This window comes from Meles meles, chromosome 1 (assembly GCF_922984935.1).
Source record: "Meles meles chromosome 1, mMelMel3.1 paternal haplotype, whole genome shotgun sequence".
Classification (NCBI taxonomy): domain Eukaryota; kingdom Metazoa; phylum Chordata; class Mammalia; order Carnivora; family Mustelidae; genus Meles; species Meles meles.
The window spans coordinates 178,574,470-178,599,965 of record NC_060066.1 but is presented as its reverse complement, the minus strand read 5'-3'; the positions used below and the strand labels follow the sequence as shown (position 1 = coordinate 178,599,965).

General features: G+C 47.8%; 1 protein-coding gene across 7 annotated transcripts in view; it reads right to left on the bottom strand.

Moving 5' to 3' along the window:
* Window positions 1-25,496, bottom strand: part of LOC123948254 (BEN domain-containing protein 5) — a 1,602,508-nt gene that overhangs the window by 102,015 nt on the left and 1,474,997 nt on the right. For all 7 annotated transcript variants that reach the window (XM_046014945.1, XM_046014955.1, XM_046014970.1 and 4 more), the window contains 2 exons: window positions 16,851-16,940; window positions 6,834-6,948 (listed from right to left, as the gene is read on the bottom strand). In XM_046014945.1, the coding sequence (XP_045870901.1) occupies window positions 6,834-6,948; window positions 16,851-16,940 (205 nt within the window). The remainder of the gene's footprint in view (window positions 1-6,833; window positions 6,949-16,850; window positions 16,941-25,496) is intronic.

The window sequence follows — 25,496 nt, the reverse complement described above, 5'->3', positions numbered from 1 at the left end:
GGTGGGCAAGGTCAGCCAGTTATGATGCCTGTGTGTGTGCGTGTGCGTGTGTTGGAAATACCTTGCCTAGTATCAGCCTCTGCTGTGCTCAATGATATCTTGCTGTGCTGATCTTTTTTACTGTCTGTGTCTGGTGAATTCCTATGTATCTTTCATCCTTTGAGAACACTCCCCCCGCACCCTCACCCCCCGCCCCCGCCCGCACATCACTGTCAGTCAGAGGGAGGCACGGCCTGCTTGCCAGACACCATGCAGCAGGAGGTGAAATCTGTAGGAGGCTGCAGTTGGCCTGCCTGGATTCATAAACCTTCTCTGACCCTTTCTGCCAGGGGACCCTGGCAAGTTCCTTGCTGCCTCTTTGCTTTCACTTCCTTCTGTATTTAAAACAGAGCCATAGAAAGAGACTCATCAATACAGAGCCCAAACTAAACTGGTGGTTGCCGGAGTAGGGGATGGGCAAGACAGGTGAAGGGGATTGGGGGGGGCAGCAAAACTGCAGTTCTAAAATAAATAAGTCCTGGAGATGGAAAGTCCAGCGTCGGGACGACAGTTAATAATTTGTAGTGACGTATGCAGACAGACAGCGACTGCGCTGACACTGAGTGCTGAGTACTGTGCAGAACTGTCCAGTCCCTGTGATGTCCACCTGAAACTGATAGGATATTGTCTATCAACTACACTCAGTACAACCGTGTAGAATTTTTTCTCCTCTAGTTTTTGACCACTGTTCAAAAAATCTCCTTGTGAATTAACTTGAGCCGTCCTTTAGTTTTCTCATAAGTTATTCAAGATTTTCTTAGGGATTTCAGTAGTTCCTCATAGAGGGATTAACTATTTCCCTCCTGTGTTCTTGAGTTTATTCAGTTTTAGGACATACAAGCGTTTCATATGAGAAAGATGGGCTCTAGGATGGCCTCCACCCCTGGGCTGCTGGGAGCGCTAAAGGAGATGCTCTCTCTAATGCAGAGTTAGTCGGCACTTAGACATTAGCGCTATGAGCCAGGCCTCTGTGGTATCAGACGCACACCCCTGTAATAACAAACACTGGGCTTCTTATTGGCAGAGGCTGCCTCTGATTTCCATCTTCTTCCCTAAGGCCCAGTGCAGGGTCTGACACTCAGCAGGCCCTCAATAAACCTTTGTTAAATTGGATTTACTGCACCAGAGCATCCTGGGCTACGTGAGGATCACTAGGGCCGGGAGACACAACATGGTGCGGGTCTGCCGACAGGAGGGCTGAGCCTTTCCACCTTGGGGGCTGCGGGGCCTTGCTATGAAGCTGAATGATTTCTGCATCACCACAAGGGGTCTGGGGCTCTCCCCCACCCCCACGCTCCCAAGAAACACTGAGGTTTTCTGAAGATGAGAAATTTCACAGCATCCTGCTATCTTTTGGGTAACTGCGTATTTTATGATGACTAATAGGCAATTACTATGGTAATATTGCAATTCAGCATGTGTGAGGTTTGGGAAATGAGAAATTATGGGTAACTACTTTGGACTCATTTCTATGGTAACAAAAAGTAATTGTCATTAAATACCAGTTATACTGAGGCTGTACCTGGTAATTATAGATTTTTATGCCCAGAAACATAAATAAAACCAATAAATTTATTCAAAGGTCTATGACTATTTACTTATACGTGGCTCTATGGGATACACAATGACAAGCACCTAATTAAGAAATGCAAACCCAACACAGAGTTTCATATTGTCAGATGGAGATGGAGAGTCTGTTTTTCAAATGCAAGGCAACTCGAGCATTGCACACGCTCGGAAGGAATCAGTAGCAGTAGGGTCCTGGAGGGGGTGACGGGGAGGTGGCAGCGGAAGGGACAGTGTGTGTGGGCAGCCACTTTGGATGCAGGACACCGGAGACTGCCAACCCACCAAATCAACGGTAGACAGACTCAGCCCATCGCCCCCAACCCCCAGTGGACTTGTTGTAAAGATCAAATGGGAGCTGCCTTGCAGCTTCTCGGTTCTGTAACACTTGAAGTTCTAGGATTTGTCCCTCGAGAACCCAGGCCTCAGATTCCCCCAGAACCCTCCGAAGATGCTCACACGGCATCAGTACTGGTACTGTTCTTATTTTTTTATTGTGATAAAATACACAAAACATGCAATTTACCGTCTTAATCATTTCTAAATGTGAAGTTCAGTGGTATTAAGTACATTCCTAATGCCGTGTTATCATCACCCCTGTCCATCTCCAAAACCCTTTTTATCTTGTCAACCTGAAACTCTGTACCCACTAAACCCCGACTCCCCATTCCCCCTTTCCCTCTAGCCCTTGGTAACCACCTTTCTACTTTCTATGATTTTGACTATTCTAAGTACTTCATATAAGTGGAATCATGCAGTATTTGTCTTTTCGTGACTGGTTTATTTTACACAGTAAAATTCGCAAGTTCATGCATGGTGTTAGCCAGACCATTTCTGGAAGAGCCTCTCCCCAGTGCTACTACTAACAGCAGAAGATGCCTTCCACCCCTATTCCTCTTCAAAGAGGGGAGGAGGGAAACGGAGGCCAGAGGAGAGGAGTGTCTCGCCCAAGGACAAGAAGGCTCAGGAGGGCGGGGGTCGTTAGTGCGCCATTCTCTGCGACCACCTTGTAGGGCAAAGGCCCTGTCTGGGGATGTGGAGAGTCCCTGCATACAACACGTGACTTCGAACCTGGATCTTCACCTTCATAGCCTCAGTTTCCCCTTGTTCAAATGGCTATAATAAAAACGGACTCTCCTTTCTCAAAGAGTTGTTGTAAAGATCCAATGTGGTTTTTTAATGCCTTTAGAAGATAATGCCTTGCACAGGAAAAACGTGTGGCTGCAAACCCAGATTCATGCCACACAAAGATCAAAACAGCGGGCTTAGGAGGCCACATGGGTGCAAGTAAAGGGTTGGGAAGGGAGGCACTCGGCCAGGGCTCCTCGGCCCTCAAGACCGGAGCTCCACGCCCCGGCACTGTTACTAAACCCTGCTGCTGAATCTACTTACGCCCTAGGAAATACATGTCAGGGGTCCATTCTGTGCTGGGTGCTCTGCCAAGCTTTGGGGACAGAGGTGGACAAAGTCCTGACTTCATGGAGGCTGCTGTCCAGAGATGGAGGTCATCCTTAAACAGATAGTCACAGGAATGCCCGCGTGATGACGACTGGGGCAAGGGCTAGGAAAGGGTGGGGCGATGCCCAGAGAGGCCTTCTTATGAGCTGGCATTAAGCCTCAGAGTGAGCTGAGAAAAGGCCACTCTGGGGGGTGGCCTAAGTGAGACAGCGTGTCCAGTTGCCCCACATCATTATTTCACACCATGGCATCATTGCTGTTCGTTGTGACATCATCTAATGACTGGGGATGGTTCCTGGGGACGTGCTCTTTGCTGTCACCAGCTGAGGCCCTTCCGACTCCTTCTGGAGGCCATAGTCCAGGCACAGATAGTCTGGTTGGCAAACGCTGCTGCCTTCCATGGAAAGGGCATTATATGTCATGCTGCAGCAGCGGCCGTCGGCCATGCTGAAATACTATTTTACTATAAATACCAGAGTATAGGTACTTGTCCTGTGAAATATAAGTTCTGCATGACCAAACCTGGGAAATATCCTGCCTTTCCTTCTTGGATTGGATTACATGTATTTTTAATGGAGAAGAAGGGAAAGGGGAGAGTGGGAGAGAGAGCAGAATGCTTGGCCATGAGAGCGGGCCTGTGTCTCATTCTCCACACAGGGTCTGGCATATCTGGGGCAGATATCTGCCTGCTCCTCACAGCCCACACAACCTAAGGCAGCTTATTTCACTTTCCTGAGGCTTGAGAGACTGTACATCCTGAGGGAATGTTCTGAGGGAAAGAGGGCAGGAAAGAGGGGGGACCTGATGGTCTGTGATCCAACCTGTTTCCAACATGGGATGAGATCCTCTGAGGTCTGGGGCTGTTTACTGCCCTAGAATTCTGCCAAGTACCCTTCCCTCTCTCCCCAACTCCCTTCCTTGCTTCCTTTGCTCCTCTCCCCCACCCTTCCTTCAGTACTCAAGCTAATTTGCGTAGATTTTCATTACTTGCTAGCAGAGAAATCTCAGTGAACACCCTCCTTCGCAAACTTGTGTGAGGATTAAATGAGATAAGTGTAGGAGAGCTTGATGCGGCATGGCGCGGGCAAGCAGAATTCTTGAAGTGGGATTTCCCAAAATGAGTTGAATAAACTCTGATACAACTGGGAGCTGGGAGGAGGCAGAGGGGGGAAACCAGCTGTATAGGGTTCCTTGGGTTCCCCAAAGGGTTCCTTGGTTCATCTTGGGAAACACAGGGTACATTTTTCCCCTCTTGAGATTGCTATTGATCGGCATATTCAGAACTGAAAGATCTTGTTGTAAGAGAACACAGTTAATTTTGCTTAACTCTGTATTTCCCAAACTCACTCAAACACCAAACTCCCTTCTGCCCTACATTGCCTAGGCAAGTGCCTCCAGGATTGGGCCACACTGTTACAGTCAATGAGGGCTGGCCTGGAGTCCCTCTAAGGCACCTTGAAGCTCTCAATCCTGAATGTTATTACTTTTCACCTTCTCCAAATCTTCAGTAGTGAATTGTCATGACTGATAGGCTCTTTGTTGCAACTTAGAGCTGTTTTAGTGATAGAATTAATGCCTGTGGTTAGAGATTTGCTCCAGCTCTTATAGAGAGAAACACATATTCTCATGAGGAAAACATTGAGGGTTTAGACTTCAATAGAGAACCATTTGTGAGGGTTGGCACTCTTTTACCCTGAAATCCCCCAATCAGAAAATCTGGAGCTTGAAGACTTATAGAAAACATCTAGTTCCCCATCACCATCCCAGTGGTCATCAGAAGTCCAGAGAGGGGAAACATTTTGGTCAAGGTCACAGACCTCTTTCCATCTCACCATCCCTGTACAGCAGATGATGACATAAATAAGTGCACAGAGTGGACAGAATTGACCTCTGACCACTGCTGCTCTTGTAATTAAACAGAAATGTTAACATAAATCAAATGGTCTTTCCACCACCATTACTGCTAACAATGCCTTCTGTCCAGGGAAGGTGGAAAGGCATTGCTCTCAGGCCTGAAGCAAGCCATAAAACCTGCCAGTGCTAATGAACCATTGCTTGAGCCAATTAAGACAGGAAGCAAAACTGTCTTTAATTAAGGCATCATGCATCCCATGGGCTCTCTCTAACTTATACCCAGAGGTATTGGGAAGCCCCGCTGGACCCAGTTGCCATGCTTTTGGAAAGCAGTAAACCAACTCTGTTTAAAAGGGATCTAGCTGGGTATTGAAAAATCTGGGTTCTAATCTGAGCTGTGTAGGCTTTAGTTTCTTTATCAGTAAAGTCATCCCTTTCCTTCACTCATGTCCATCAAATAGTTCTTGAGCATTTACTGTGGGCTGATCCCTGCAGCCAGGCACCATGGATACAAGGACCCCAAAGGCTCAGTCCCTGCTCTCCGCTGGCCTGAAGTCAATGGGGTCCATGCAGTGGGATAACTCTTGTTCAATAACCAAGCCTGTGGGTCCTTAGAGGATGAAATAACTAATTCTGTTTGGGGATTTGGAGAATGCTTTCCAGAAGGAGAGACACAAGCTGTGGTTTGAACACGGGTTAGTAAGATAAGGAAGGGATAGCAGGTTCTGGGCAGAGGGCAGCCTTGAGGAAGGTAAGGATCAGGAACCAACAGGACATGCTAGGGAACTAGGCTTTGCTTAGAGAGGCTACAGCAACAGTTCTAAGAATGGAGGGTGGGAAGCGAGGCAGAATGTGGACAGATAGGCACCAGGTCACATAGAGCCTCTTCTGCAAAAGCTGCAAGGCTGAATATTACTTTGCAAGGTGTGGGACTAATCCACTCTAAAGATGTGTAATGTGCACAGTGAAATTAGATAACTAGTCAGTTTCACAGGCTGTGTGACTTTGGGCAACTCAGTTGCCTCAACTGTCAAATAAGAATAATCACACTATCCAAGAGGATTCAATGTTCTATTGGCAGATGATTCACTGGGCAGTGAAATTTTAAGCTATAAACTGTGGTGCTCATCCAGGAGAAAAAGAGTTCAAGATCTGAGTCCATGAGTGCGTGTGGGGCAAGCTTGTATGCCCACATCAGAGAGAAATGTTGCTCAGATGACCTGGGATGCCACTCTCCTTCATCAATGACCTCTAAGAAGAAACACAATCAAAACAGGCATTGCTATCAACCCATATGATATTCTGGCAAGCACATTTGTCTCCACCATTTCTTTTGATTCTCACCAGTGCCTATCAGGTATGTGATCATTGCCTTCATTATGCAAGAGAAACTGAGCATCAGACCAGAAAGTGAATTCCCCGAGGTTACACGGAAGTGGGTGCCAAAACTTATTCTCGTTCAGGGCGCCTGGGTGGCTCAGAGGGTTAAAGCCTCTGCCTTCGGCTCAGGTCATGATCCCGGGGTGCTGGGATGGAGCCCCGCATCGGGCTCTCTGCTTAGCTGGAAGCCTGCTTCCTCCTCTCTCTCTGCCTGCCTCTCTGCCTACTTGTAATCTCTATCTGTCAAATAAATAAATCTTTAAAAAAAAAAAACAAAAAAAAAAAACTTGTTCTCGTTCTCCTGACTCCTGGCCCAGCAAGCTGACCAGAAGATCCTAGCAGGTTACCTCAGGTGGCTCTGCATGAAACATCCAAGTCTCATTAAAGTCACGTTCTCAAAAACCAGGGTAAAAATTCCTCTAATGAATTCATGAGTAATATGAAAATTTTCTCAAAAACATATTGCCTTTTTCTTCTTGCTTCCAACCCACCATTCCATGACTCCCAGCTTCTGAGCATGCTCCCCTGCTCCTCACCTGTAATTGCCTAGGTAGACTCCATCGGGGTTGAGCATTGGTGCAATCTTGAAGACCAGGTGCTCCCGTAGGACACGGGCAATAGGGTGCTGGCTTATAAGGAAGTCAATGATCCCTAGGGAAAGAGAAGAAATGTGGGTTAACCTCAAAGTGTTTCAAGAAGGAAGGAGCACATTTTCCTCAGCTTGGAAGCACTAAGAACTCCGAAGGTGATTTTTGGCCTATGTTGTCAAGCATGGTGGGTGTCTGGCTATGAATTAGGTGTTGCCTGGTGAGTTTTATAACCATATCTCTGTTTCCAAGGGACAGTTCAAGACATAAGGTTGAAGCCCACGGGCAGATGGAAGAGTGTGTGTCCTGCTGCAGAGTATCGTGTGGGCATCTAAGAAAAGATCACTTGGGCTGTGCCTTGGAGGGCCTGGATTTTGACAGACAGAGATAGGGGAGAGGTGGGGTAACTCCAGACAATGAATTAAGAGCTACTCTCTAATGTCTAAGTGTTGACATTGGATCGGACAATTACAGGGTCAGGGACTCAGGGATCTAAACCCTCCTATTGCTGGTGGTTATACCAGATGCAGAGAGGAGGAGGAATTTGGTTATAGTCACATGAGGAAAGGGAGGATTCTTCAGTGTCCCAACTCTGCCCCTCTCCCCAGTTTGAGGACCCACTGTTCACAGGCCCTGGTTCATGCTGCTTCTCCCTGCACCAATGCTTGCCTCCAGGTGATCAAATTTAGAAAAGGTGAATTCTCCATGACTCTCCTGCCACAATCAGGCAGGCCCCAAGTCTCTTCCTTGTATCTGGCAGATCTGCCCTGTATCTCCATCCCTCTGCCGCTTGTCTTTTCTAGGCCACCACCACATATGGCCTGAATGACTGCGACCACTTTTGGAATGTGCCTTATCAGAGCAGCCAAAGGGATCCTCCTAAAGTGCAAATCAGAGCCTGTTAGTGCCCTCATTGACTTCCTTCTCGTGATAGCCTGCGTGGCTTGATGGGGGGGGGGGGGGAACAACCCAAGTCCTCACCCTTCCCTTCCCTTCTCCATATTTCTACTTCCTCAGAGACCTGGGAAAAAGGAGGCAAAGCAGAGCTCTGGCATTCCATGAAATAACTGTAATGTTGGAAAGCGGTAGGAGGGTGTACAAGCCTCCCAGAGCATAGAAGGGAACACCTTTCCTGCTGGAGAGAGAAGGAAAGGCATCAAGGAGAAAAAAGCTTTGGAGCTGGGCCCTGAAAGATAAGCACGTTTTGACAGACAGAGAGGAGGAAGCAGCAGGGTAACTAAGAACAATCCATGGGCCAGAGGCAGATACTTAGCTTCTGGAATGATAAATGGCTCCACAGCACATCCCGAAGCTGCTGTGACCAGTGAGGGACATCTCAGGCTTTCCATCAGGCCAGGGCTCAGAATCTATCGGCAGCCGAAAGCCAGTTGGACATCATTTACTTCTAGACCAACACGGCAGTAGACCAGATGCCCTGATTTATTTGTTGGTCTTCGTATTAAAGCTGCAGTTTGCCAGTAAACAGGCAGGCTAATGATGCCAGGTGCCCTTGTTAGGGGCTAATAATTGCTTAATCTGTCCACTAATTGACCCCGGCTCCCGGGGCAGCCCTCCATCAAGGAGCCAGCCTGCGCTCAGGGCCTGGACACGCTGCCTCAGAGAATGGCAGAGAATGGCTTCTGGAAATGGAGTAGCTCATTGTGATCCACCCTCCTTCACAGATGAGCAGATTAATTGGGCTGCCAATTAGGCAGCTAATAAAAGGATGAGAGAAGACAAAGCCAGGCCAGAAGCTGCAGCCATCCAGAGCTTCCTCTCCCATAGTGAGTGTGGGGCAAGGAGAGGAGAGGTTTTAGACTCCTCTTGGCTGGAGGTCAGATACAGTTCAACAGGAATCATTCTACATGATCGAAGTGGGAGGAGAGTCTTTTGTGAATGTGTGTGGCGGGTGGAGACTGGTGTGAGGAGAAATGTTGGAGAACATAAGGGTGGAGAGGAAATGCTTCGCCCCTGGCCACAGTCCAAAAGCCTCCCATGGACTGAGGAAGCAGAAGGACCTGGGCACATGCATTTAGACCCTAACTGGTTATTAGCTGGAAAAGTTTTCTCTTCTTCGTTTCCTCAGTTTGATACGAGAGTAATAATACCCAATCTGGAAGACTGCCATGTGACTGGGTTAGAACACCTGTACTTGAACTGCCTGACACAACACCTGGAAATGGTCATGCACTTTAATCAACTCACTGAGATCGAGGCTTGAGAGGCCACGAGGATAGAACAAGCTGAATGGAATTTGGAACTGGGGGTCCTGGTCTGTGAGGTTTGCTAGGTACATGACTTGGGATCAAGGATGCTGAGTTGAAGAAGCCAACAAACCAGATGTCAGAGAACCCGGGTTCTAGTTGTGCCTACATTGTGCCTACTGGGTGAGCTTTAGAAAGACTCCCGCCTACTCTCATCTTTAAAGTTAGGAGAAAGAAATTGATAATTTCCAAGGACACATTCCACACTGGCAGTCTGGGATTCCATCCTCTTATTCCTCTCCCCCAGAGCTGAAGGGTCCTCATCTATCAAGTGAGGAGAATAATCTCCCTCCTGCAGGGAGACACAATCAACCTCCTTAGATCAGTCTCTGTTCCTTTGGTAAACAAGTTCGCTGGGCCCTTGCTTTTGATCTGATTTAATCAGAAGGTGGAAGAAAGCAGGACAATGGGAAGACTGGAGGCATGAGAGCCTGGGGGAGGGGAAGGAAAAGTGGTGGATGATCAGAAATTATAGCCAGGTCACAGAGCTCACTGCCCTGGGCTGACCTCAGCCTGGTCCTGATGAACCTTGCCAGACAAGCCCAATGAGCTATTCATTGTTATTTCTCCCAGTGTACTTGGTTCAGGGCAGGGTACACAGCAGGTGCCTATTAATGCCCACTGGTAGACTGGCCCCAGGCATTCATTTGGCCTTGACAGGGTATAGGGTTAGCTGAACTGAAAATCACTCTTTCTATATACATTCACAGGGCCAGGTCTGCACCATAAGCCTGGAATTGCAGGACACAGAAGAGTTCTTGCCCTAGCACATGCTGGGTGGGAAAGCAATTCCCACTGTAGCGACGGGCAAAGGCTCAGGTGGGAGTATCTGGGGGAGCCCTGAGAACTCAGAGCACCCGGGAAGGGGCTGTGGAGAATGGAGATGTAAAGGATGAGTATAGTGAGTCCAATGAAGGGGTGCCAGGAGAAGGAGCTCTGGGCTAGGGGATCCCACACAAAGGCCAGAAGGTGAGGAAAAAGGCCTGTTGGCTAAGGAAGAGCTCTTCAATTCAGGGGCATAGCTCCGTGATTAAAGGCACAGACTATTCAAGCTATCTGGGTTTGAATAGCTGTGTGGTCTAACGTCTCAGGGGCCCAGTTCCACATCAGTTAAGAAGGAAAGAAGAAGGGGCGCCTGGGTGGCTCAGTGGGTTAAGCCTCTGCCTTCGGCTCAGGTCATGATCTCAGGGTCCTGGGATCGAGTCCTGCATGGGGCTCTCTGCTCAGTGGGCAGCCTGCTTCCTCCTCTCTCTCTCTCTCTCTCTGCCTGCCTCTCTGCCTACTTGTGATCTCTCTCTGTCAAATAAATAAATAAAATCTTAAAAAAAAAAAAAGAAAGAAAGAAAGAAGAAAACTACCTTGGGGATTGTTGTGCAGATCTCCGTGAGTTAGTAGAAGCAAAGTGTCTGGCACGTAGGAAATGGAAGTGTGTGTTGTCTGACTTTGCTCCCATTTGGTTTGGCTGAAGGTGTGGGGAAGAGAGGATGTTGGGAGAGAAAGGGAAGAGGTAAATGGGGATTTGCCAGTCCAGCTGAACGATATGAGGGGCACAGGAGACTCCTGCCAAGGACAGGGACAGACCTGGGATCCCCCACTGCAGTGTAGAATGGTGTTTGGGCTCAGTGTCCTGAAGGTGGGCAGAGTGGAGGCTGGGGGCAGGCCTAGCAGAGAGCCAGCGAATACAGAGTCTTGCAGGCAGGAACCGGGGTCTGACATGGGGCTGACCTGCAGTGACCAAGGCCCAGGAAGCCGTGAGGATAAAACAGGTGCAGGGGAAGCAGTGTGGATAGATGGTGACACTGAGGAGGACATTACCTGTCTACCATCCCCAAGAGCATCACCACTCTTCACTGAAATGACACAATCCTGGGGAAAGCTGATCCCTAAATGACAGAGATTAAGTTTCTGGTCCATGGAAGAATGGGGCTTCAAAATGGAAAATAAGTTCAGTTACAGAAAAGTCGGGAAAGTTACGTTTCCTGAGCCCTGGAGGTTTGGGGATTGGGGCTTGCATCTGCTGTTCAAGTCCTTCTTCCTTCCAGAGTGTGAGCTCCAGGAAGGCAAGGACGGGTCTACCTCTTGGCCACTCTCTTGCCAGCATATAGCTCAGCACCAGGCACAGGGAATGTCCGCAGTAGGTACGTGTGACATGAAGGAATAAAGATGGACCCGGGATGTGCACTGTATGCTCCTTAGCGGGGCTGAACTGTAACTCTATTGGCTCCATGTACAGGGATCAAAACAAAGTCAGGGTGGTGACATCACTTTGCTGATGTCTCACAGGGGCCCCAGTGGGATTCAGATCCAGTTCTACTGGCTTCAAAGTGGTACCCTTTCCATTAAGGCGATATGGAAGTGTCAGGAGTCGATTTGCGTGGGATCTGTAGAATGTTTGCATATATGCCTGCAGGATTTTCTCTCTAGAGAGTTCTGTATGAGGTTACTGTTACCTCTGTTAAGAGGCAATCTGTTGCAACGGGAGGAGCCCAGGCTTCAAACAAGACACTTGGGGGTCTCTGTGGGACCCAGAGTGGGGGTCACATGAGAACAGCCACTCTAGGCCTTCCTCTCGTCAGGCCCCTGTCTGCCCTGAGCTGAGTCCAACAACCTCAAATCATGGAATCACAAGGAGTCTGGCCCTGGAGAACCTCAAGTTCCCAGTCTTGGTTCTGACCTTTTCACCCCCAACGCTTCCCATTTCACAGACGAAAAGGCAGAAGTTCAGGGAAGTGAAAAGCCCATGACCACCCCTTAGTGGGTCTGGTGTTTACACAGGCTGTAAAGGATAGAGAGAGAGAGAGAGAGAGAGAGAGAGAGAGAAGAGGCGGCATAGGTGAGGGATAGGGGTGGGAGGAAAACAGTGGGGGAGGGGAGGGGAGAAGGGGCAAAGGTCACCACCTCACCTTAGGAAACATTAGGTTGTGCTTGGTTCTAGTGGTTGTGAGTGCATGGAATGTGTAGGCGTGTGTGTATCTCCCTATCCTCTTATCTCCCCAGGGTAACCCCAAGGAGTGAGCTTCCTGAGGGATAGTCAGCTCTATCTCCTTGTCTGAGCCGTGGGGGGCCCCGTGGCACATGGCAGCAAGGCTCCCTTAACCCTCACAGCAGCCCATCAAGGACCATATTGCTGCCCCCATTTTGCAGGTAAAGAAACAGAGGCTCTGAGAGCTGGGAACTTGCTGAAGGTCTAGGCCGGGAGGTGGAGGTGGTAGGACTCACACTTGGACCTGCCCAAGTCCAAGGCCTTGGCTCTGCCCTTTCCCCACGCTGCCCTCCAAGAGGTGGTAGGCCTCACTCATACTAGATAGCATACTTTACTGGTTTGACCAATTCAGTTACGAAGGGTCTGCAGAGGACAAGTGTCCTGCCACTGGCACTTTTCGGAGTTGTCCCAACAACCCCAGAAAGCTTCAGTGAAAGATCATTCACTCGACTAGAAATCAGACACCTGACCAAACCTCGGACCTGCAATCTGGTCTTCCTGGAGCAGAATTGAGGAGGGCTCCGCTAGCGACTCTCTCTAGGAAAACAGCAAGGAAGGAGGTGGGCTGGGGCACATGGCACAGAAGCCACACACCTGGGTTTGCACACCTTGTGGGGGTCAGAGGAGCCACGCTGTGTACCTTCCAGGAGCTCCACAGTAACACTTCCTTAGGGCCAAGGTATTTCAGACCACTGTCCTAAATGTTTTATGGCTACGAACTCATTTAATCTTTACAATGACCCTATGAGGCAGGCTTTCTACTGTTATATCCCTTTCAAGACAAAGGAACTGAGGCACACAGAGATTACACAAGGTCATGCTGCTCTATGTGGAGGAGCTGGGGTTCAGGGTCAGGCCAGCTAGCTCCGCACACTGCGCTGCAGGGCAGCTTCCGAGCTCCTTGGACCTTTCCTGTCTTGGCTGGGAAGTGAGGATGGTTTGGCCTCCCATATGCCAGGAGTGGGGTTTGGGGCAGCCAAGGAATAACTAAGAATCCCCCATCCAACCGCCAAGCAGGGCCTTGAGGAAATCTGAGCCTTGCTACCTTTACCGCCACCCCTCAGAGTTCTAGGACGGCATAGTTTCCCTCTGCTCCCAGCAGCAGGTGCATCAGCAGCTCGGCTGTGAGGACTGTGCTCCCAGCCAGATGGGGAGGTCCAGGCCCCACATGTCTATTCCCCACTCAAGGTCACTGAGCCGGTTAATGTGAAAGAAGCAAGGAGGAATCTCAACTGTCCTTCTAGGCCCTCCCTGGAACAAGATGGGCTGGGGAGGGGATCCAGCTGGGCCCTGTGGGACTGTGGTCTGGCCTATCTCCTGCGCGGTGAGAGACAGAGAGACGGTGCCTTAAGCTGCCTCAAGAAAGGGCAAATTGTGTCTCCAGGGACAGGTACAGAGATAGAGAAGGAAGAAGACATGCGGCCCAGGCCACATCTGCCATGAATTCACCATGTTGTCCTGGGTAAGCTACTTCACTTCCCTGAGCCTCCCCGTTCTCATCTGTATGTGCATATCAACTGTTGTGGGGTGCCCAGGACTCACCAAGCTCGGCCTTCCAGCACTTCCCATCCCTGAGTGGGGCAAGACAGCTTGCAGGCTTGGCAGACCCAGACTCAAAGTCCCACTCTGCTGTCTACTGGCTGTGTGACCTTAAGTCTTCTTTCTCTGAGCTCCAATTTAGAATCCCAGAACCAACGCAGCCATTGTCCCCCATAGCTGCCCCATGGGGTAAACAAGATAATCCCCATTTTCCAGATGTAGAAACGGATACTCAAAGATCGAGCCCTAGGCATCAAATAGCTCACAGTTTAAAGGGAAGAAACAAATATAAATCAAATATACAACAAATCAGGTTGATAAAGATGACCAGCGAGTAACCACAAGGCAGGCGCAAAGCAGAGGCTGAAGGGTGTGGGATGGCAGCCCATGCGGGGTTCTTGACGTGAATGTTGGGAGATAGGAAGTGTTTGCCAGGTGGCAAGGGGTGAGCAGAGGAGCAGCACGTGCGAAGGCCCGGTGGTGGGAAGAAGGTTGCCCGTTCAGGGTTAAGTTGTATGGGGCAGGGATAGAATGAGGCTTGGGCCAGGAAACCTGGCAAGAGCCAGATGGTGGAGGGTTGTGAATGTCACGGCAAGGAGTTGGAGTTTATCTTGGGAAGGTAGAGGGAAGGCATTAAAAGGCTGTGCTAAGGAGTAAACATTGATGGAAAGCCTGCGGGACAGCACAGAGTTTATCAACTCGGTACCATCCAGATTCCTTTTTGGAAAAGCAGGCTCAGCAGAGAAAGCCCCCGAGCTGAACTCAACTTCTCTAGGTCTCAGGCCTTGTCTGTAATGTGGGGTGGTGACCCTGCCCTCTGTCTGCTGCCCATAGAGGAGGTGGGCCTGGGAGTTTGGGCTCACCAAAACCAGAGCTGAAAGGTTTAACAGCAAGGCTACTGTCTTTTTACAAACAAGGACAAAATAGTTGCATCCGATCAGCTGGGGGAACAGGTCTGCTGCCAAGTTTAGTAACTGACAGATGGCGGCAAGTAGAGGGGTTGGTAGAACCAGGAGGGACCTGGGAGAGGTTACTTCAAGGACAGTGCTGGGAGGAAAGAGGATGGAAGTGAGAAGGCCAAGGAGTGAGCCAGGGGGATGAGAGCGGGGAGTTGAGACACCCAGGCTCTTTGGAGCGGCTCAGGTTTGGGCAGTCACTCCCTCTCCCCCAAACCCAGGCTCCTGGTCTGAAAGAAGTGGGGCAACAGTCAGGTCTAACGACAGTGCTGTATGAACATGAACGGGAAAAGAAGACTCGCATCTATTTGCAATAGCGCCTTAGAGTTTACAGAGCAGGTTACCCACAGCATCTCAGAGCACCCTGGGGAAGGGGGCGACGTCTGTTCTGAGTGTCTGCTGAGTGCCTGGCATGGGACTGGGTGTGTGTTTGCAGGCGTCCTACCCCAGCTTCATGGCAGTCTTTGCAAATAGGTATTGATATCCTAATTTATTTTACGTTGAAAGAAACTGAAATCACACTGCTAGGAATTGGCACAGCCAATGTTTGACCCTAAGACTCTCTGATGGCAAATCGCCAGATACTTCCCGACAGTCCGCAGTCTCCCTCAAGTCATATTATTTCTATGGGTTTTGTATTTTTTTTTAATACCCCTTTGACCTGAAGGTCATTTTGGGACTAAAAGGAGAAAAATTACTTAACTTCTCCAAACTTACATAATTATATGTAAGAATACAGTTAATATTAATTCTTATGATGTAGAAAAATTAATATAATTAAAATAAATTACATTAATGAAAATAAATAATAAAAATGAAATAAAATACGTAAAGTGCTTAGAACCGTGCTTGGCACATGGGTAGTATCACATATTTAATATACGATATACGCACTAGAGGGGTAAAAATGCAAGTGTATTGGTGAGAATGTGGGAGAGTGGGAACGCTCAGGCATTGCTGGTGGCAGTGTAAAGGTCTCAGAGAGAAACCTGCGGAGATCTAGTAAGGTTGAAGACGCACAAGTCCTGTGACCTTCCATGTTAAATACCCTGGAAAAGCATCTGCATGTAGGCACAAAGCAATGTACATGAGGATGTCTGTATCAGCTCTGTCCATAAGAAAAAACACTGTAAACAACTGAATTGTCCAGGAGAACAGACAGGGAAGTTGAAGCGCCCGTCAGACATGGGCTGGTGAAAAGAAGTGAACTCCAGCCACACCCACCACCACGGATATTGGGTGAAAACAAGGGCCAGGGTACACAGAGTGATACTGTTTTTTAACTTTATAAAAAAGCTAAAAAAAAAAACCAAAACGTGAAACAAGACCCTAGATGGTTTAGGAATGCTTATGTGTACAGTAAAACTATTGAGAAAGACAACAAAATACAAACTCCCAGCTACATGTGGGAGGAGGAAGGGAGAAGGGAGGACAAAGGATTGAAAAGGAATAGATAATAGTCTTCTTCTGAAGCTGGTGAGTACCCTGGCAGTCATTAAATTGTTATTTATGTATTATTTATTGAATATACTTCTTTGTTCACTAATTGAATATATACGTATATATACGCATGTATGCATAGTTGACTAAACATATATTTTATGTGGGCTAAATATTTAGTAATAAATGATGATGCAAATATAAAGAGATATATTTGAGATGAAAAATTGTACCTCTGGTTGTCTGATACAAAGCATGTCTCCTTGATCATAGTAGGTATTTCAAAAGTTGTTTGTTAAGTGAATGATTGAATAAATGAGTGAATAGATAGCTTCTAATCCTTATCTCCTCACTTCCTGCACTCCTACCCATATACACATTGTCCTGGGGCCAGATTTCTTACTTTGATAAACCACTGGAGACAAGAAAACCCAGGCTAGGGAGTGTAGATGATGCCCTATGGCTTATCCTCATCATGACACATAGGACAAAACTCCATTCAGCCCTGCCCATCTATCCACCCAACCATCCAACCATCCAACCATCCATCCATCCATCCATCCACCCATCCATCCCTCTATTCATTCTTCTACTAATATATGCGGTTAGTAAACATTTATTGAAAGAAATACTAATGGAGATCAAGTGTAACCTCTTTAGAAGCAATGTAAATTTGCATCCGAGATAATGACTCTGCATATGACCACACTCTCCCAAAGGCCATCACGGTGCCCCAGTTGGATGTGGGGGGAGGCACAGAATGCCCACAAGATTTGCAACTCACCTTGGCACACAAATGAAGAGGGTGTTTCCCCTGGGTGCACTCGTCCCGTGATGAACACTACCTTCTGCTCTGCCCCTTCCCGAAGGTTGTCTGTAAGAAAAAATGGAAGGTGGTTGCTCAGGAGGGCAGGGGAAGCTGGGACTGGGAGTTGGTATGTGGGAGAGAGGGGCAAGGAATGGACTGGGTGCTTTACATTCATTTCTTAAATCAATGTGTTAGAATCATTGAGGCCCAGCCATTGCTGACTAATTAAATTATGTCCCCGACTACCCAATATTAAAAGACTACATTCCTATTGGTGCAATTGATCATGTTAATATTACAATCATCTGTAGATGTCATGAGTGAAGCCAAATCTCAGATCCACTGATCGTGACCCTAGGCAAGTTGTGCATGCCTTCTGAGTTTCGATTTGCTAATCTATACACGTGGAGAGTATTAGTGATTAAACAAGCTTATACATTGCCTAGGACACAGTAAACACAGTAAATAATGGAGAAAAGAAATTAGCTGTTTCTCTTAGTCACAGTAGCCGCTGCCATTTAATTAGTGCCTTGTGTGTCAGGGACATACTATACATATAGTTCTACAGAAACGTGTGTAGTTAATATTCCTTTTATAGAGGCAGACACTGATGCTCAGTGAGGTTATATATTTGTCCAAAGTCACACAGCTAACAGGTGTGGGTCGAGCTGAAATGAGAACTCAAGCCCTTGTTTGGCCTTGATGAAGTAACAGGGACCAGATTTCCTTTTCAACTTAAGCAACAAAATAATCGACACATATACAAAACAACTGTTCTCAGACAAGAGGCAGTGCCAGACTAATATATGGAAAAAAGGGCACAAATGAAGTATGCCTTGACTCTTTGCCTGGAGGCCCATTCCTGACCAAAGAACTGAGAGAGGTATCCTGAGCAGACCATGGAAATCTCATTGAGATTAAGCTTCAGAGAGTCTGAAGCAGGTGGTAGTTGGGGGGAAACTGCACATTCTAGAGTAGACAGAGCTCTGTGGAAAAAGAATCCCAGAAATCTGTCAAGGAGTCCTCAAAAGTGTTTGCAGGGTCCCAAGATGTGCATGCAGAGGGTGAACTCCATGATGCCATGCGGAAATGACCGGAGAGCTGTGAACTGTGCAGGTATTGGCTCACACAGGGCTAAGAGTCATTGGAATTCCCACCACCACAGTGGTAGTTCTTTTTTTTTTTTTTAAAGATTTTATTTATTTATTTGACAGAGAGAGAGATCACAAGTAGGCAGAGAGGCAGGCAGAGAGAGAGGAGGAAGCAGGCTCCCTGCGGAGCAGAGAGCCCGATGCAGGGCTGGATCCCAGGAGCCTGAGATCATGACCTGAGCCGAAGGCAGCGGCTTAATCCACTGAGCCACCCAGGTGCCCCCACAGTGGTAGTTCTTACTGACAATTCAGGGCATTCAGGAGAGAGCCTGGAAGGGCCATGTCTTAGTGATGGGGCTAAACTACTCTAGACTCATTCTAATAACATTTTCAAATCACAAAAGGATTGAAGAGGACAAAAGAAACAAAAGAAAAGTTAAGTTTCTGCTTGTCATATAAAGTGCAACTCTCTTTAAGGAAAGACAACAAAACCCAGATGCTCGACAATGTACAATTCACAATCTCCACCACCCAAAAGAATCACTAGACACGCAAAGAAGTCGGAAAATATGGTCCAAAATCAAAGCCTGAGCTTTTTCTGCTTCTACAGAAATGCCATTTATATAATAAGGTTTAGCTATTGTGCAAAGAGATTATTAGATAAAAGCAGTGGCCAAGAGTGACATCCCAGAAGGAAGGGGCAAGAGGGTACTTAGTCTCTGGCCGAGGAAGGCTGGATTGACCCAGAACAGAACCATAATCAGAAGGAAGTCAGAAATCAACACTGAGAGAAGCTGGGTTAAAGAATAATACCTTCTATGTTGGAGGATGATCTGAAGGGAGAGTGGAGGCAGAAATAATTAACAAGCTTTTTACTTCTGGATTGCTTAGGACAGGTTATTTTGAATGTGGTTTAGGATCTCAACTGTTGATATACCAAAGTCAGGGACCATATATATATATATATCTCTATATATAGATATATAATTTTTATATATATGTATTTTATATAAAACACACAAAATAGAAATATATATTTATGTTTAAAATATTTAAATATACATAAATTTAAATATAAATAAATATATTTAAATATTTTAAATATATATTTATATTTTATACATTTTACATAAATAAAATATGTACATATTTTATATATACATAAACTTTATTAAGCCCGATTCTCATATTTTTGTATTCTCATATATATATGTATGTGTGTGTGTATATATATGCATATATATATATTTATATAAACTTTATTAAGCCTGATTCTAAAGGCTTGGGACTTGCTCCGTCTATTGGGGTGACTGGTACTAAGGTTACTGCTTCCGTAAAATAGGCCTCTGAGAGGCAGCGAGAAATACAATGGAGCCAATATTCATTTCTTTTTTTTTCCCCAAAATATGTTCTCGAGAACTCACCCTATGCTCAGTTCTGTGCTAGACACCTTTAGGAACAAAGGGAGAGAGAAACTTATGGTTTAAAAGAGGAGTTAGACACCTGAATATTTCCTAGACTGAATGAATACAAGCTCCTTCAGGGAGAAGCAGTGATTTTCATGGTTATTTTTAACACCATTCCCAGGACCCTGTATGAAATAGCTGCTCAGGAATTGGCTATCAAATTAAAATATACTCATGTAGGTCATGGCTTATCTTATTTAATCTTCACACACCTCTGTGAAGTGGACAGTACAAACCCCATTTTATAGGCGAAGGGACTAAGTTCACAAAAGGAAGGGACATGCCCAAGGTCACCTGGCTCCCGGCCTAGGACCCCTCTCACTAGCCTGTCTCCTCCTGGATCCACTAGCAACAATGTCAGATCCCATGCCTGCATTTCCACCTACAATGTGCATAAGAGAGTTTGTTTCCATCCCTTCTAGCTGGTGGAAGTTGAGCTACCGCCTTTGTATTTATATTGTTTTTTCACTTACGAAACAAAAAGTGAAATGCCACCAAGCCCTTTTAAAAAACAGTAACACTGACCCCATCTATCCCCGCCGTCCAGAAATGATAAATAGCATTGCTGAGGCCCTCGCTGAACGCTACCTTTATGGATGTCTCCCCTGGCCTGGTATCAACTCAATTGCATTCAGTGTTTCTGCTGACCACAGAGAAATGCAAAATGGGCATTCTATTTGCACACTAATTTTACTGAGCCCCTGTGTCTTCATAAAATGATAACATGGGGCTAATAAAAATCAAGCATCTCGGGTGCTAATATAAGCAAATGTTGATGCAGGCAGGTAACAAATTGCTTTGTCATTTAGGAGGCCGTAAAAGAGCATTATAATCATCTTTAGGCAAAATGGATGGGTCGCCTTTGCTTAGCTTTTAGCTTTCATCTGCAAAATCAATTTAAGGTAATGTAGCCGCTCTGAGGTGGTGTGACATGGGACACCTCCCCCCACCCCCCACCACTCGCCTCCCTGTCACCGCATCTCCAGACTCGTGCAAAGCCAATTAAACACATTCTTGGAGGAGGGGTGATGGAGGAAGTATGCTTGAACAAAGCCAGGGTGGAAAGCAGCTGAACAATGAAGCCAAGAGCAACTCGTAAGCGGTGATGAAATTGGAAGTTCATTGAGGGTGACATGCTCAAGGATACGAGGGCACATTCATGAGAAACCGGATAGTTAAGGTGTTTGAAGCCAAATGTACTCTGTGTAGCATCCCAACACACACACATACCCTTTTGCCATTATACGCCTCTATCATCCACTATTTCCTTATTTATAAAATATTTATCAAACACATATAGGGTAGCCAGGCACTACCTACTATTATCTTCATTTTACAGAAAACCAAGGCCAAGAGACATTATGACTCACTTTAGTTCTCCCAGCCCAGGACGGGCAGCGTGAGGCCCCACCCAGGCAGTCTGACTCCACCGGTGTCCTTAAACCCCACGCTACTCTGCTTCTTGTGAAGGAGGACGACAACAGTAACCAGTTACGAGAGCAACCAAGTGATATTTATTCAGTACTTCCTCTGTGCCAGGCACTTCACATCTATCACCTCAGCTAACTGTCATAGTGACCCAATGAAATGTCTATTACGCCTACCCCTATTTTACAGATGAGGAAATTGAGATCTAGAAAGGTGAATAACCCGTCTACACCTGCATGAGTGGCGCATGTGGGGGCCAGGATGAAACCCCAGGTCTTATCTCAAATGCTTGCTCTTCACACCTCTTGGAGATTAAATAGGGTTCATGGGGTGGTTTTATAAAAATACATCCACAAATTCTTCTTTGTGAATCTCTTCCCTTCAAGGGGTGGAGATGAAACCCTTTTCCTTCAGCGTGGGCTGGACAGACAGGCTTGTTCTAGCAAAGAGCAAACTGGTGGTGGGGGGGTGGTGGTGGTGGTAGTGAAGGCATGTCACTCTTTTGAGATTAGGCTATAAAAAGATGGTGGATTCCATCTTGGGAGCTGTCTCTCTCCATTGCTCACACTGAGGAATCCGACTGCCATGATTTAACACTCAGGTAGCCTGTGGAGCCCTCACCTGTCTGGTGAGGAACTGAAGTACCCAGGAACAGAGGCCAGCCAAAACCATGTGAGCAAGCTTGGAAGGCTATCCTCCAGTCCCACATGACCACAGCCCCGGCCACCATCCTCTAACCTCCTGAGCCAGGGCCGTCCAGGGGAGCCGTCTCTGCCCTCCTGGCCCAAAGAAATTGGGAGATGATAAGTCATTGTTCTAAGACGCTGAATTCTAAAGGAAGTTGTCAGGCAGCAATAGATTAATGAATCCCCCTGGAGATGGCCAAAGAAACTTGCGTCTTACCTATGGATGCCCAGCCTGAGTAAGACCAGAGCCGTAACCCTAGTGTCAACAGGAGGGAGAGACTTAATGGATCAGGTCAGTCATCAGTGGACCTGTGGCTGGCTGGTGTAGGTGCTGCAAGATGCCAAGAGGCCCCACAGAGCACTAGTTGGGCCCTCTGAGGACAAAAGGCTCCCAGAAGTTCATGTGGTCAGTTTGGTTTCCCTTATCTTCTCTGACAGCATTTCTGACAGTAACTTGTCCTAGGGAGTGAGCTGTTCTGTGGAGGAGGAAGGGGTGGAGAGCTGGAAGGAGAACGTGGAATGTTGCAACAGGAAAAGGATTTTTTTCCCTCCAGATCTAAGCTTTTGTCATTTTCTTGACTTCATGATCCCTGAAGGCCATCATTAAGGCAAGAAAAGAATCTTCCTACTGGTTTCCAAACCAAACAGGTTGCCTTATTTTCTCAAATACTCTCCAGGCCCCAAACAGGTTCATACTATCACGAAGCTAGAGAAAAAGACATCCCGGCAGCAGTACCAGCACAGTTCGCTGGCACCTGCCTGCGGGCCCGCTCAGGACAAGAACGGCCTCGTCCCTGGTCTCCCTGTGTCGGCACCATCTGTGCCGTCCATCCCCCACCCAGCCACCAAAGCTATCTTCCTAAAGTGCAAATGGGAGCCCACCACTGCCCCTGCCTGCAACATTTCAGCAACTCTGTGCTGTCCTCGGGCAAGTCTAGCCTCCCAGGTGTAGCTCCCCTCATGTCTAGTAGCTGGTGGCCGCTCCCGGTGCTAGCCCTTCCCCAGGTCCCAGCCTCAGCCACCTCCCAGCGGCGTCGTGAGCATGAAGGCTCTCCCACACCTCCACGCTCGGGTACACGTTTTTCTCTCTGCTTGCAATGGCCGCCCCCATCTCATCTGTCTGGCTTACTCCTACTCAGCCTTCCAGACTCTGCTCAGATGTGCCTCCTCCGAGGAGGGAGAGACGGAGCTCGTGGACTTGTTCTGGGCCACGCCTGGGGTTAATGTGCTAGATCTCATCTCCTCGGCACAATAATTTTGACTTTCCCCTATAAAATATGGCACGTTGAAGGTAAGATGCAGTTGTCATTCTGCTGTTGCAGGATGCTGTTGCTCCTTGCTGACGGCAAGGAGCGAACAGGAGCTGGGAAAGATAGTGAGAACATGCTCAAGGAGCAGAATTTCTTGTGCATACATTTATGAGAAAATGGGGTCTGGGAGGCCTTGACAGAGTTTCCTTGGAGAACCCGTGAATGCATCTGGGTAGAGAGGAGACTTGATGAAGGGCAAAGACATCCAGGGCCGACTCAGCCAGGCTGACTGACGGTGAATCCCACAGGAGGGGAGGGGAGGATGAGGGACACTGAGAAAGACACTGGCCCCTGTGTTGCTTCTGTCCCCTGAGGGGGTCCAGGCCTGCTGGCTTTCCAGGCAGAGGGACCAGGGCTCCTCTCCAGGCCCCACAGATTATGGTCCACGAGGCTTCCGGAAAATTACTTACACATTCTGAGCCTCAGTTCCCTATAAAATAAGAATAATAATCCCTAGCTCACAAGGTAAACTTTAAGCAGGAGACTTTAAGTCCCTGCCCTATGGCTTTGTCTGTAATAGCGTGTCCCATTTATTGAGAGAAAAGCCACAGGAATAGGGTTTCTGTGCACTGTGGATATCTCCAGCAGGCTGTTCACGTGGGACTCTGTGCCGTGCACTGGATGGTGGATCTCTCGTCCGTGCCCACTAGATGCCAGGAGCACTCCTCTCCCCAGGTGTGAGAAGCTAAAATAGCTTCAGACATCACCAAATGTCCAATGTCTCCTTAGAGGCAAAATTGCCCCTGGTTTGAATATTTTATAAGCCTCTATAAGAATATTTCACCTTCTTCAGACTGGCCTTGTCACTGTCTTTTCAAGTAAACTTTTAATCTCCTAGACTTTCTATCTTCCCCCAACTCCTCCAAAAATCCTTCCTAGATCCCTCCAGACGACGGGGCCTTCCCTCTCCTGCCCTCTGACCTCACAGAGTTTACCTGGACCCTTGATCTGGTCATAAATCATTTGCTGCCTTGCACAGGCAGGGTCAGAAGCCACAGCTTGGATCTGTGAGGCCCAATGCCAGTATCTGCTCTTCTGGGCCTCTGGGCCATCGTGAGAAAACATGATATGGGCGGTTTATTTTCAGTCCTTCCCACTCCCTAGACCCACTGCCCTCTGGGTCACATTCCCTCAGCTAGGTGCAACTCTCCCCAGCCTAAACTCTCACATTGGCATGTAGACTCATGTGTGCTCCAGGGCTAGGTCTCTACCCTCGATGAGAAGGAAGAAGAGAAGGAGGAGTTCCTGACCAGAAAGGAAGCATTAATTCTAGAATTTCAGGCCTTTGGGAAAAGAAGCCTCTCTGGTTTACCTCCTACATCTACAACATACTAAAACCACCCTTTTGGCTTTAAAAAGCAATAAGGAGTCCTCTGACTCACAAGAGGATCGTGGATGCCATCACAACTGCAGAGTCTCAGGGGTCACTGAGTAGAACATTCTCACTGTGAAGATGAAGGGAAAGGCCCAGAAAGGACAAGTGGTTTGCCCAGCCTACAGGGCTAGAGACAGGTCAAGCCAGTCTGGAATCCAGGGCACGGGACTCCAATGCCCAGGCAGCCTCCTCTCATGACACCAGGCTGCCTTTGGCAATGTCCCTTCAGACTGGTGCCTGGAAAGTGCCCTATGGATGCCTGCCAGGGGAGTGTAGGAAAGCGGAAAAGCTAGGGTCCTAAATACAGAGTGTGAGGGCCAGCTCTCACCTTCACATTCACCTTAACAGAGTAGCAGCACTCTGCTCAGGCGGCTGCTGCCGGGTTTGGAAGTTTAGAGAGCCTCCTTGCCTGGGGCTGCCACTCCAGGCCTGGGAAGAGGTACCCTTGCAACCTTCAGGAATAGGCTAATGGCAGGAAGGCTCTCCCTGCCACCATCTCTCTTGGTCCCAGCACCCTCCAAGGACCTCCAGAAGGTCAGAACCAGACCTGCCCACTCTGACTTCCTGCTGAGGTGGGGTCTCCTGGGAAACAGGAAGGGGACTCTGAGACTTCCTGTGGGAGATTTACTGGGAATTGCTCTCAGGAACACTTGTGAGAGGTGGGCGTTACACAAGATTGGGGCAATCTCTGTGGTGACATCAATCAACCCCATGGGGAGCTCTGGGCCAGAAGGGCCCTTCACAGTTGTTCTAGGAGGCAATGGGGCTGGCCCTGTGTCTTGCATTGACTGGACATCTGTAGGGCAAGGGTGTAACCTCAGGTAAGGCAGCTTCCTTTGGCTGAGTTCAAGTTCCAGGAGGAAATCAGCTCCCAGATGTTGGCCACCAACACTCGGGGGAAGTGAGGGAATTGGTCCTGAAGGGGCGCGGGTTGGTGTGCAGTATCTGCTATGCCAGCCTTTAGCTGAAGCAGCTGAGGAGAACAGGGCACACCTGAGGCCCAATAAACAGGAAAGCTGAAGATCTTCTGTTTTAGCGCAGTTCTATACACACGTTCTAACACTGACCAAATGCCAAGTTTGGACCTGGACCCTGAGGACATGGAGACGAATCAGACGCCACCCATGCTAACCAGGAGCTCAAAGATGGATGGGGAAGAAAGCTCAAGCCTGTCTTTGCCATTTGAACATAAACTTGAATTTTAGAATCAGACAGGAGGGTTAAACCCAAGCCCTAGTGCACATGGCATTGAGCTCCAAGATCATG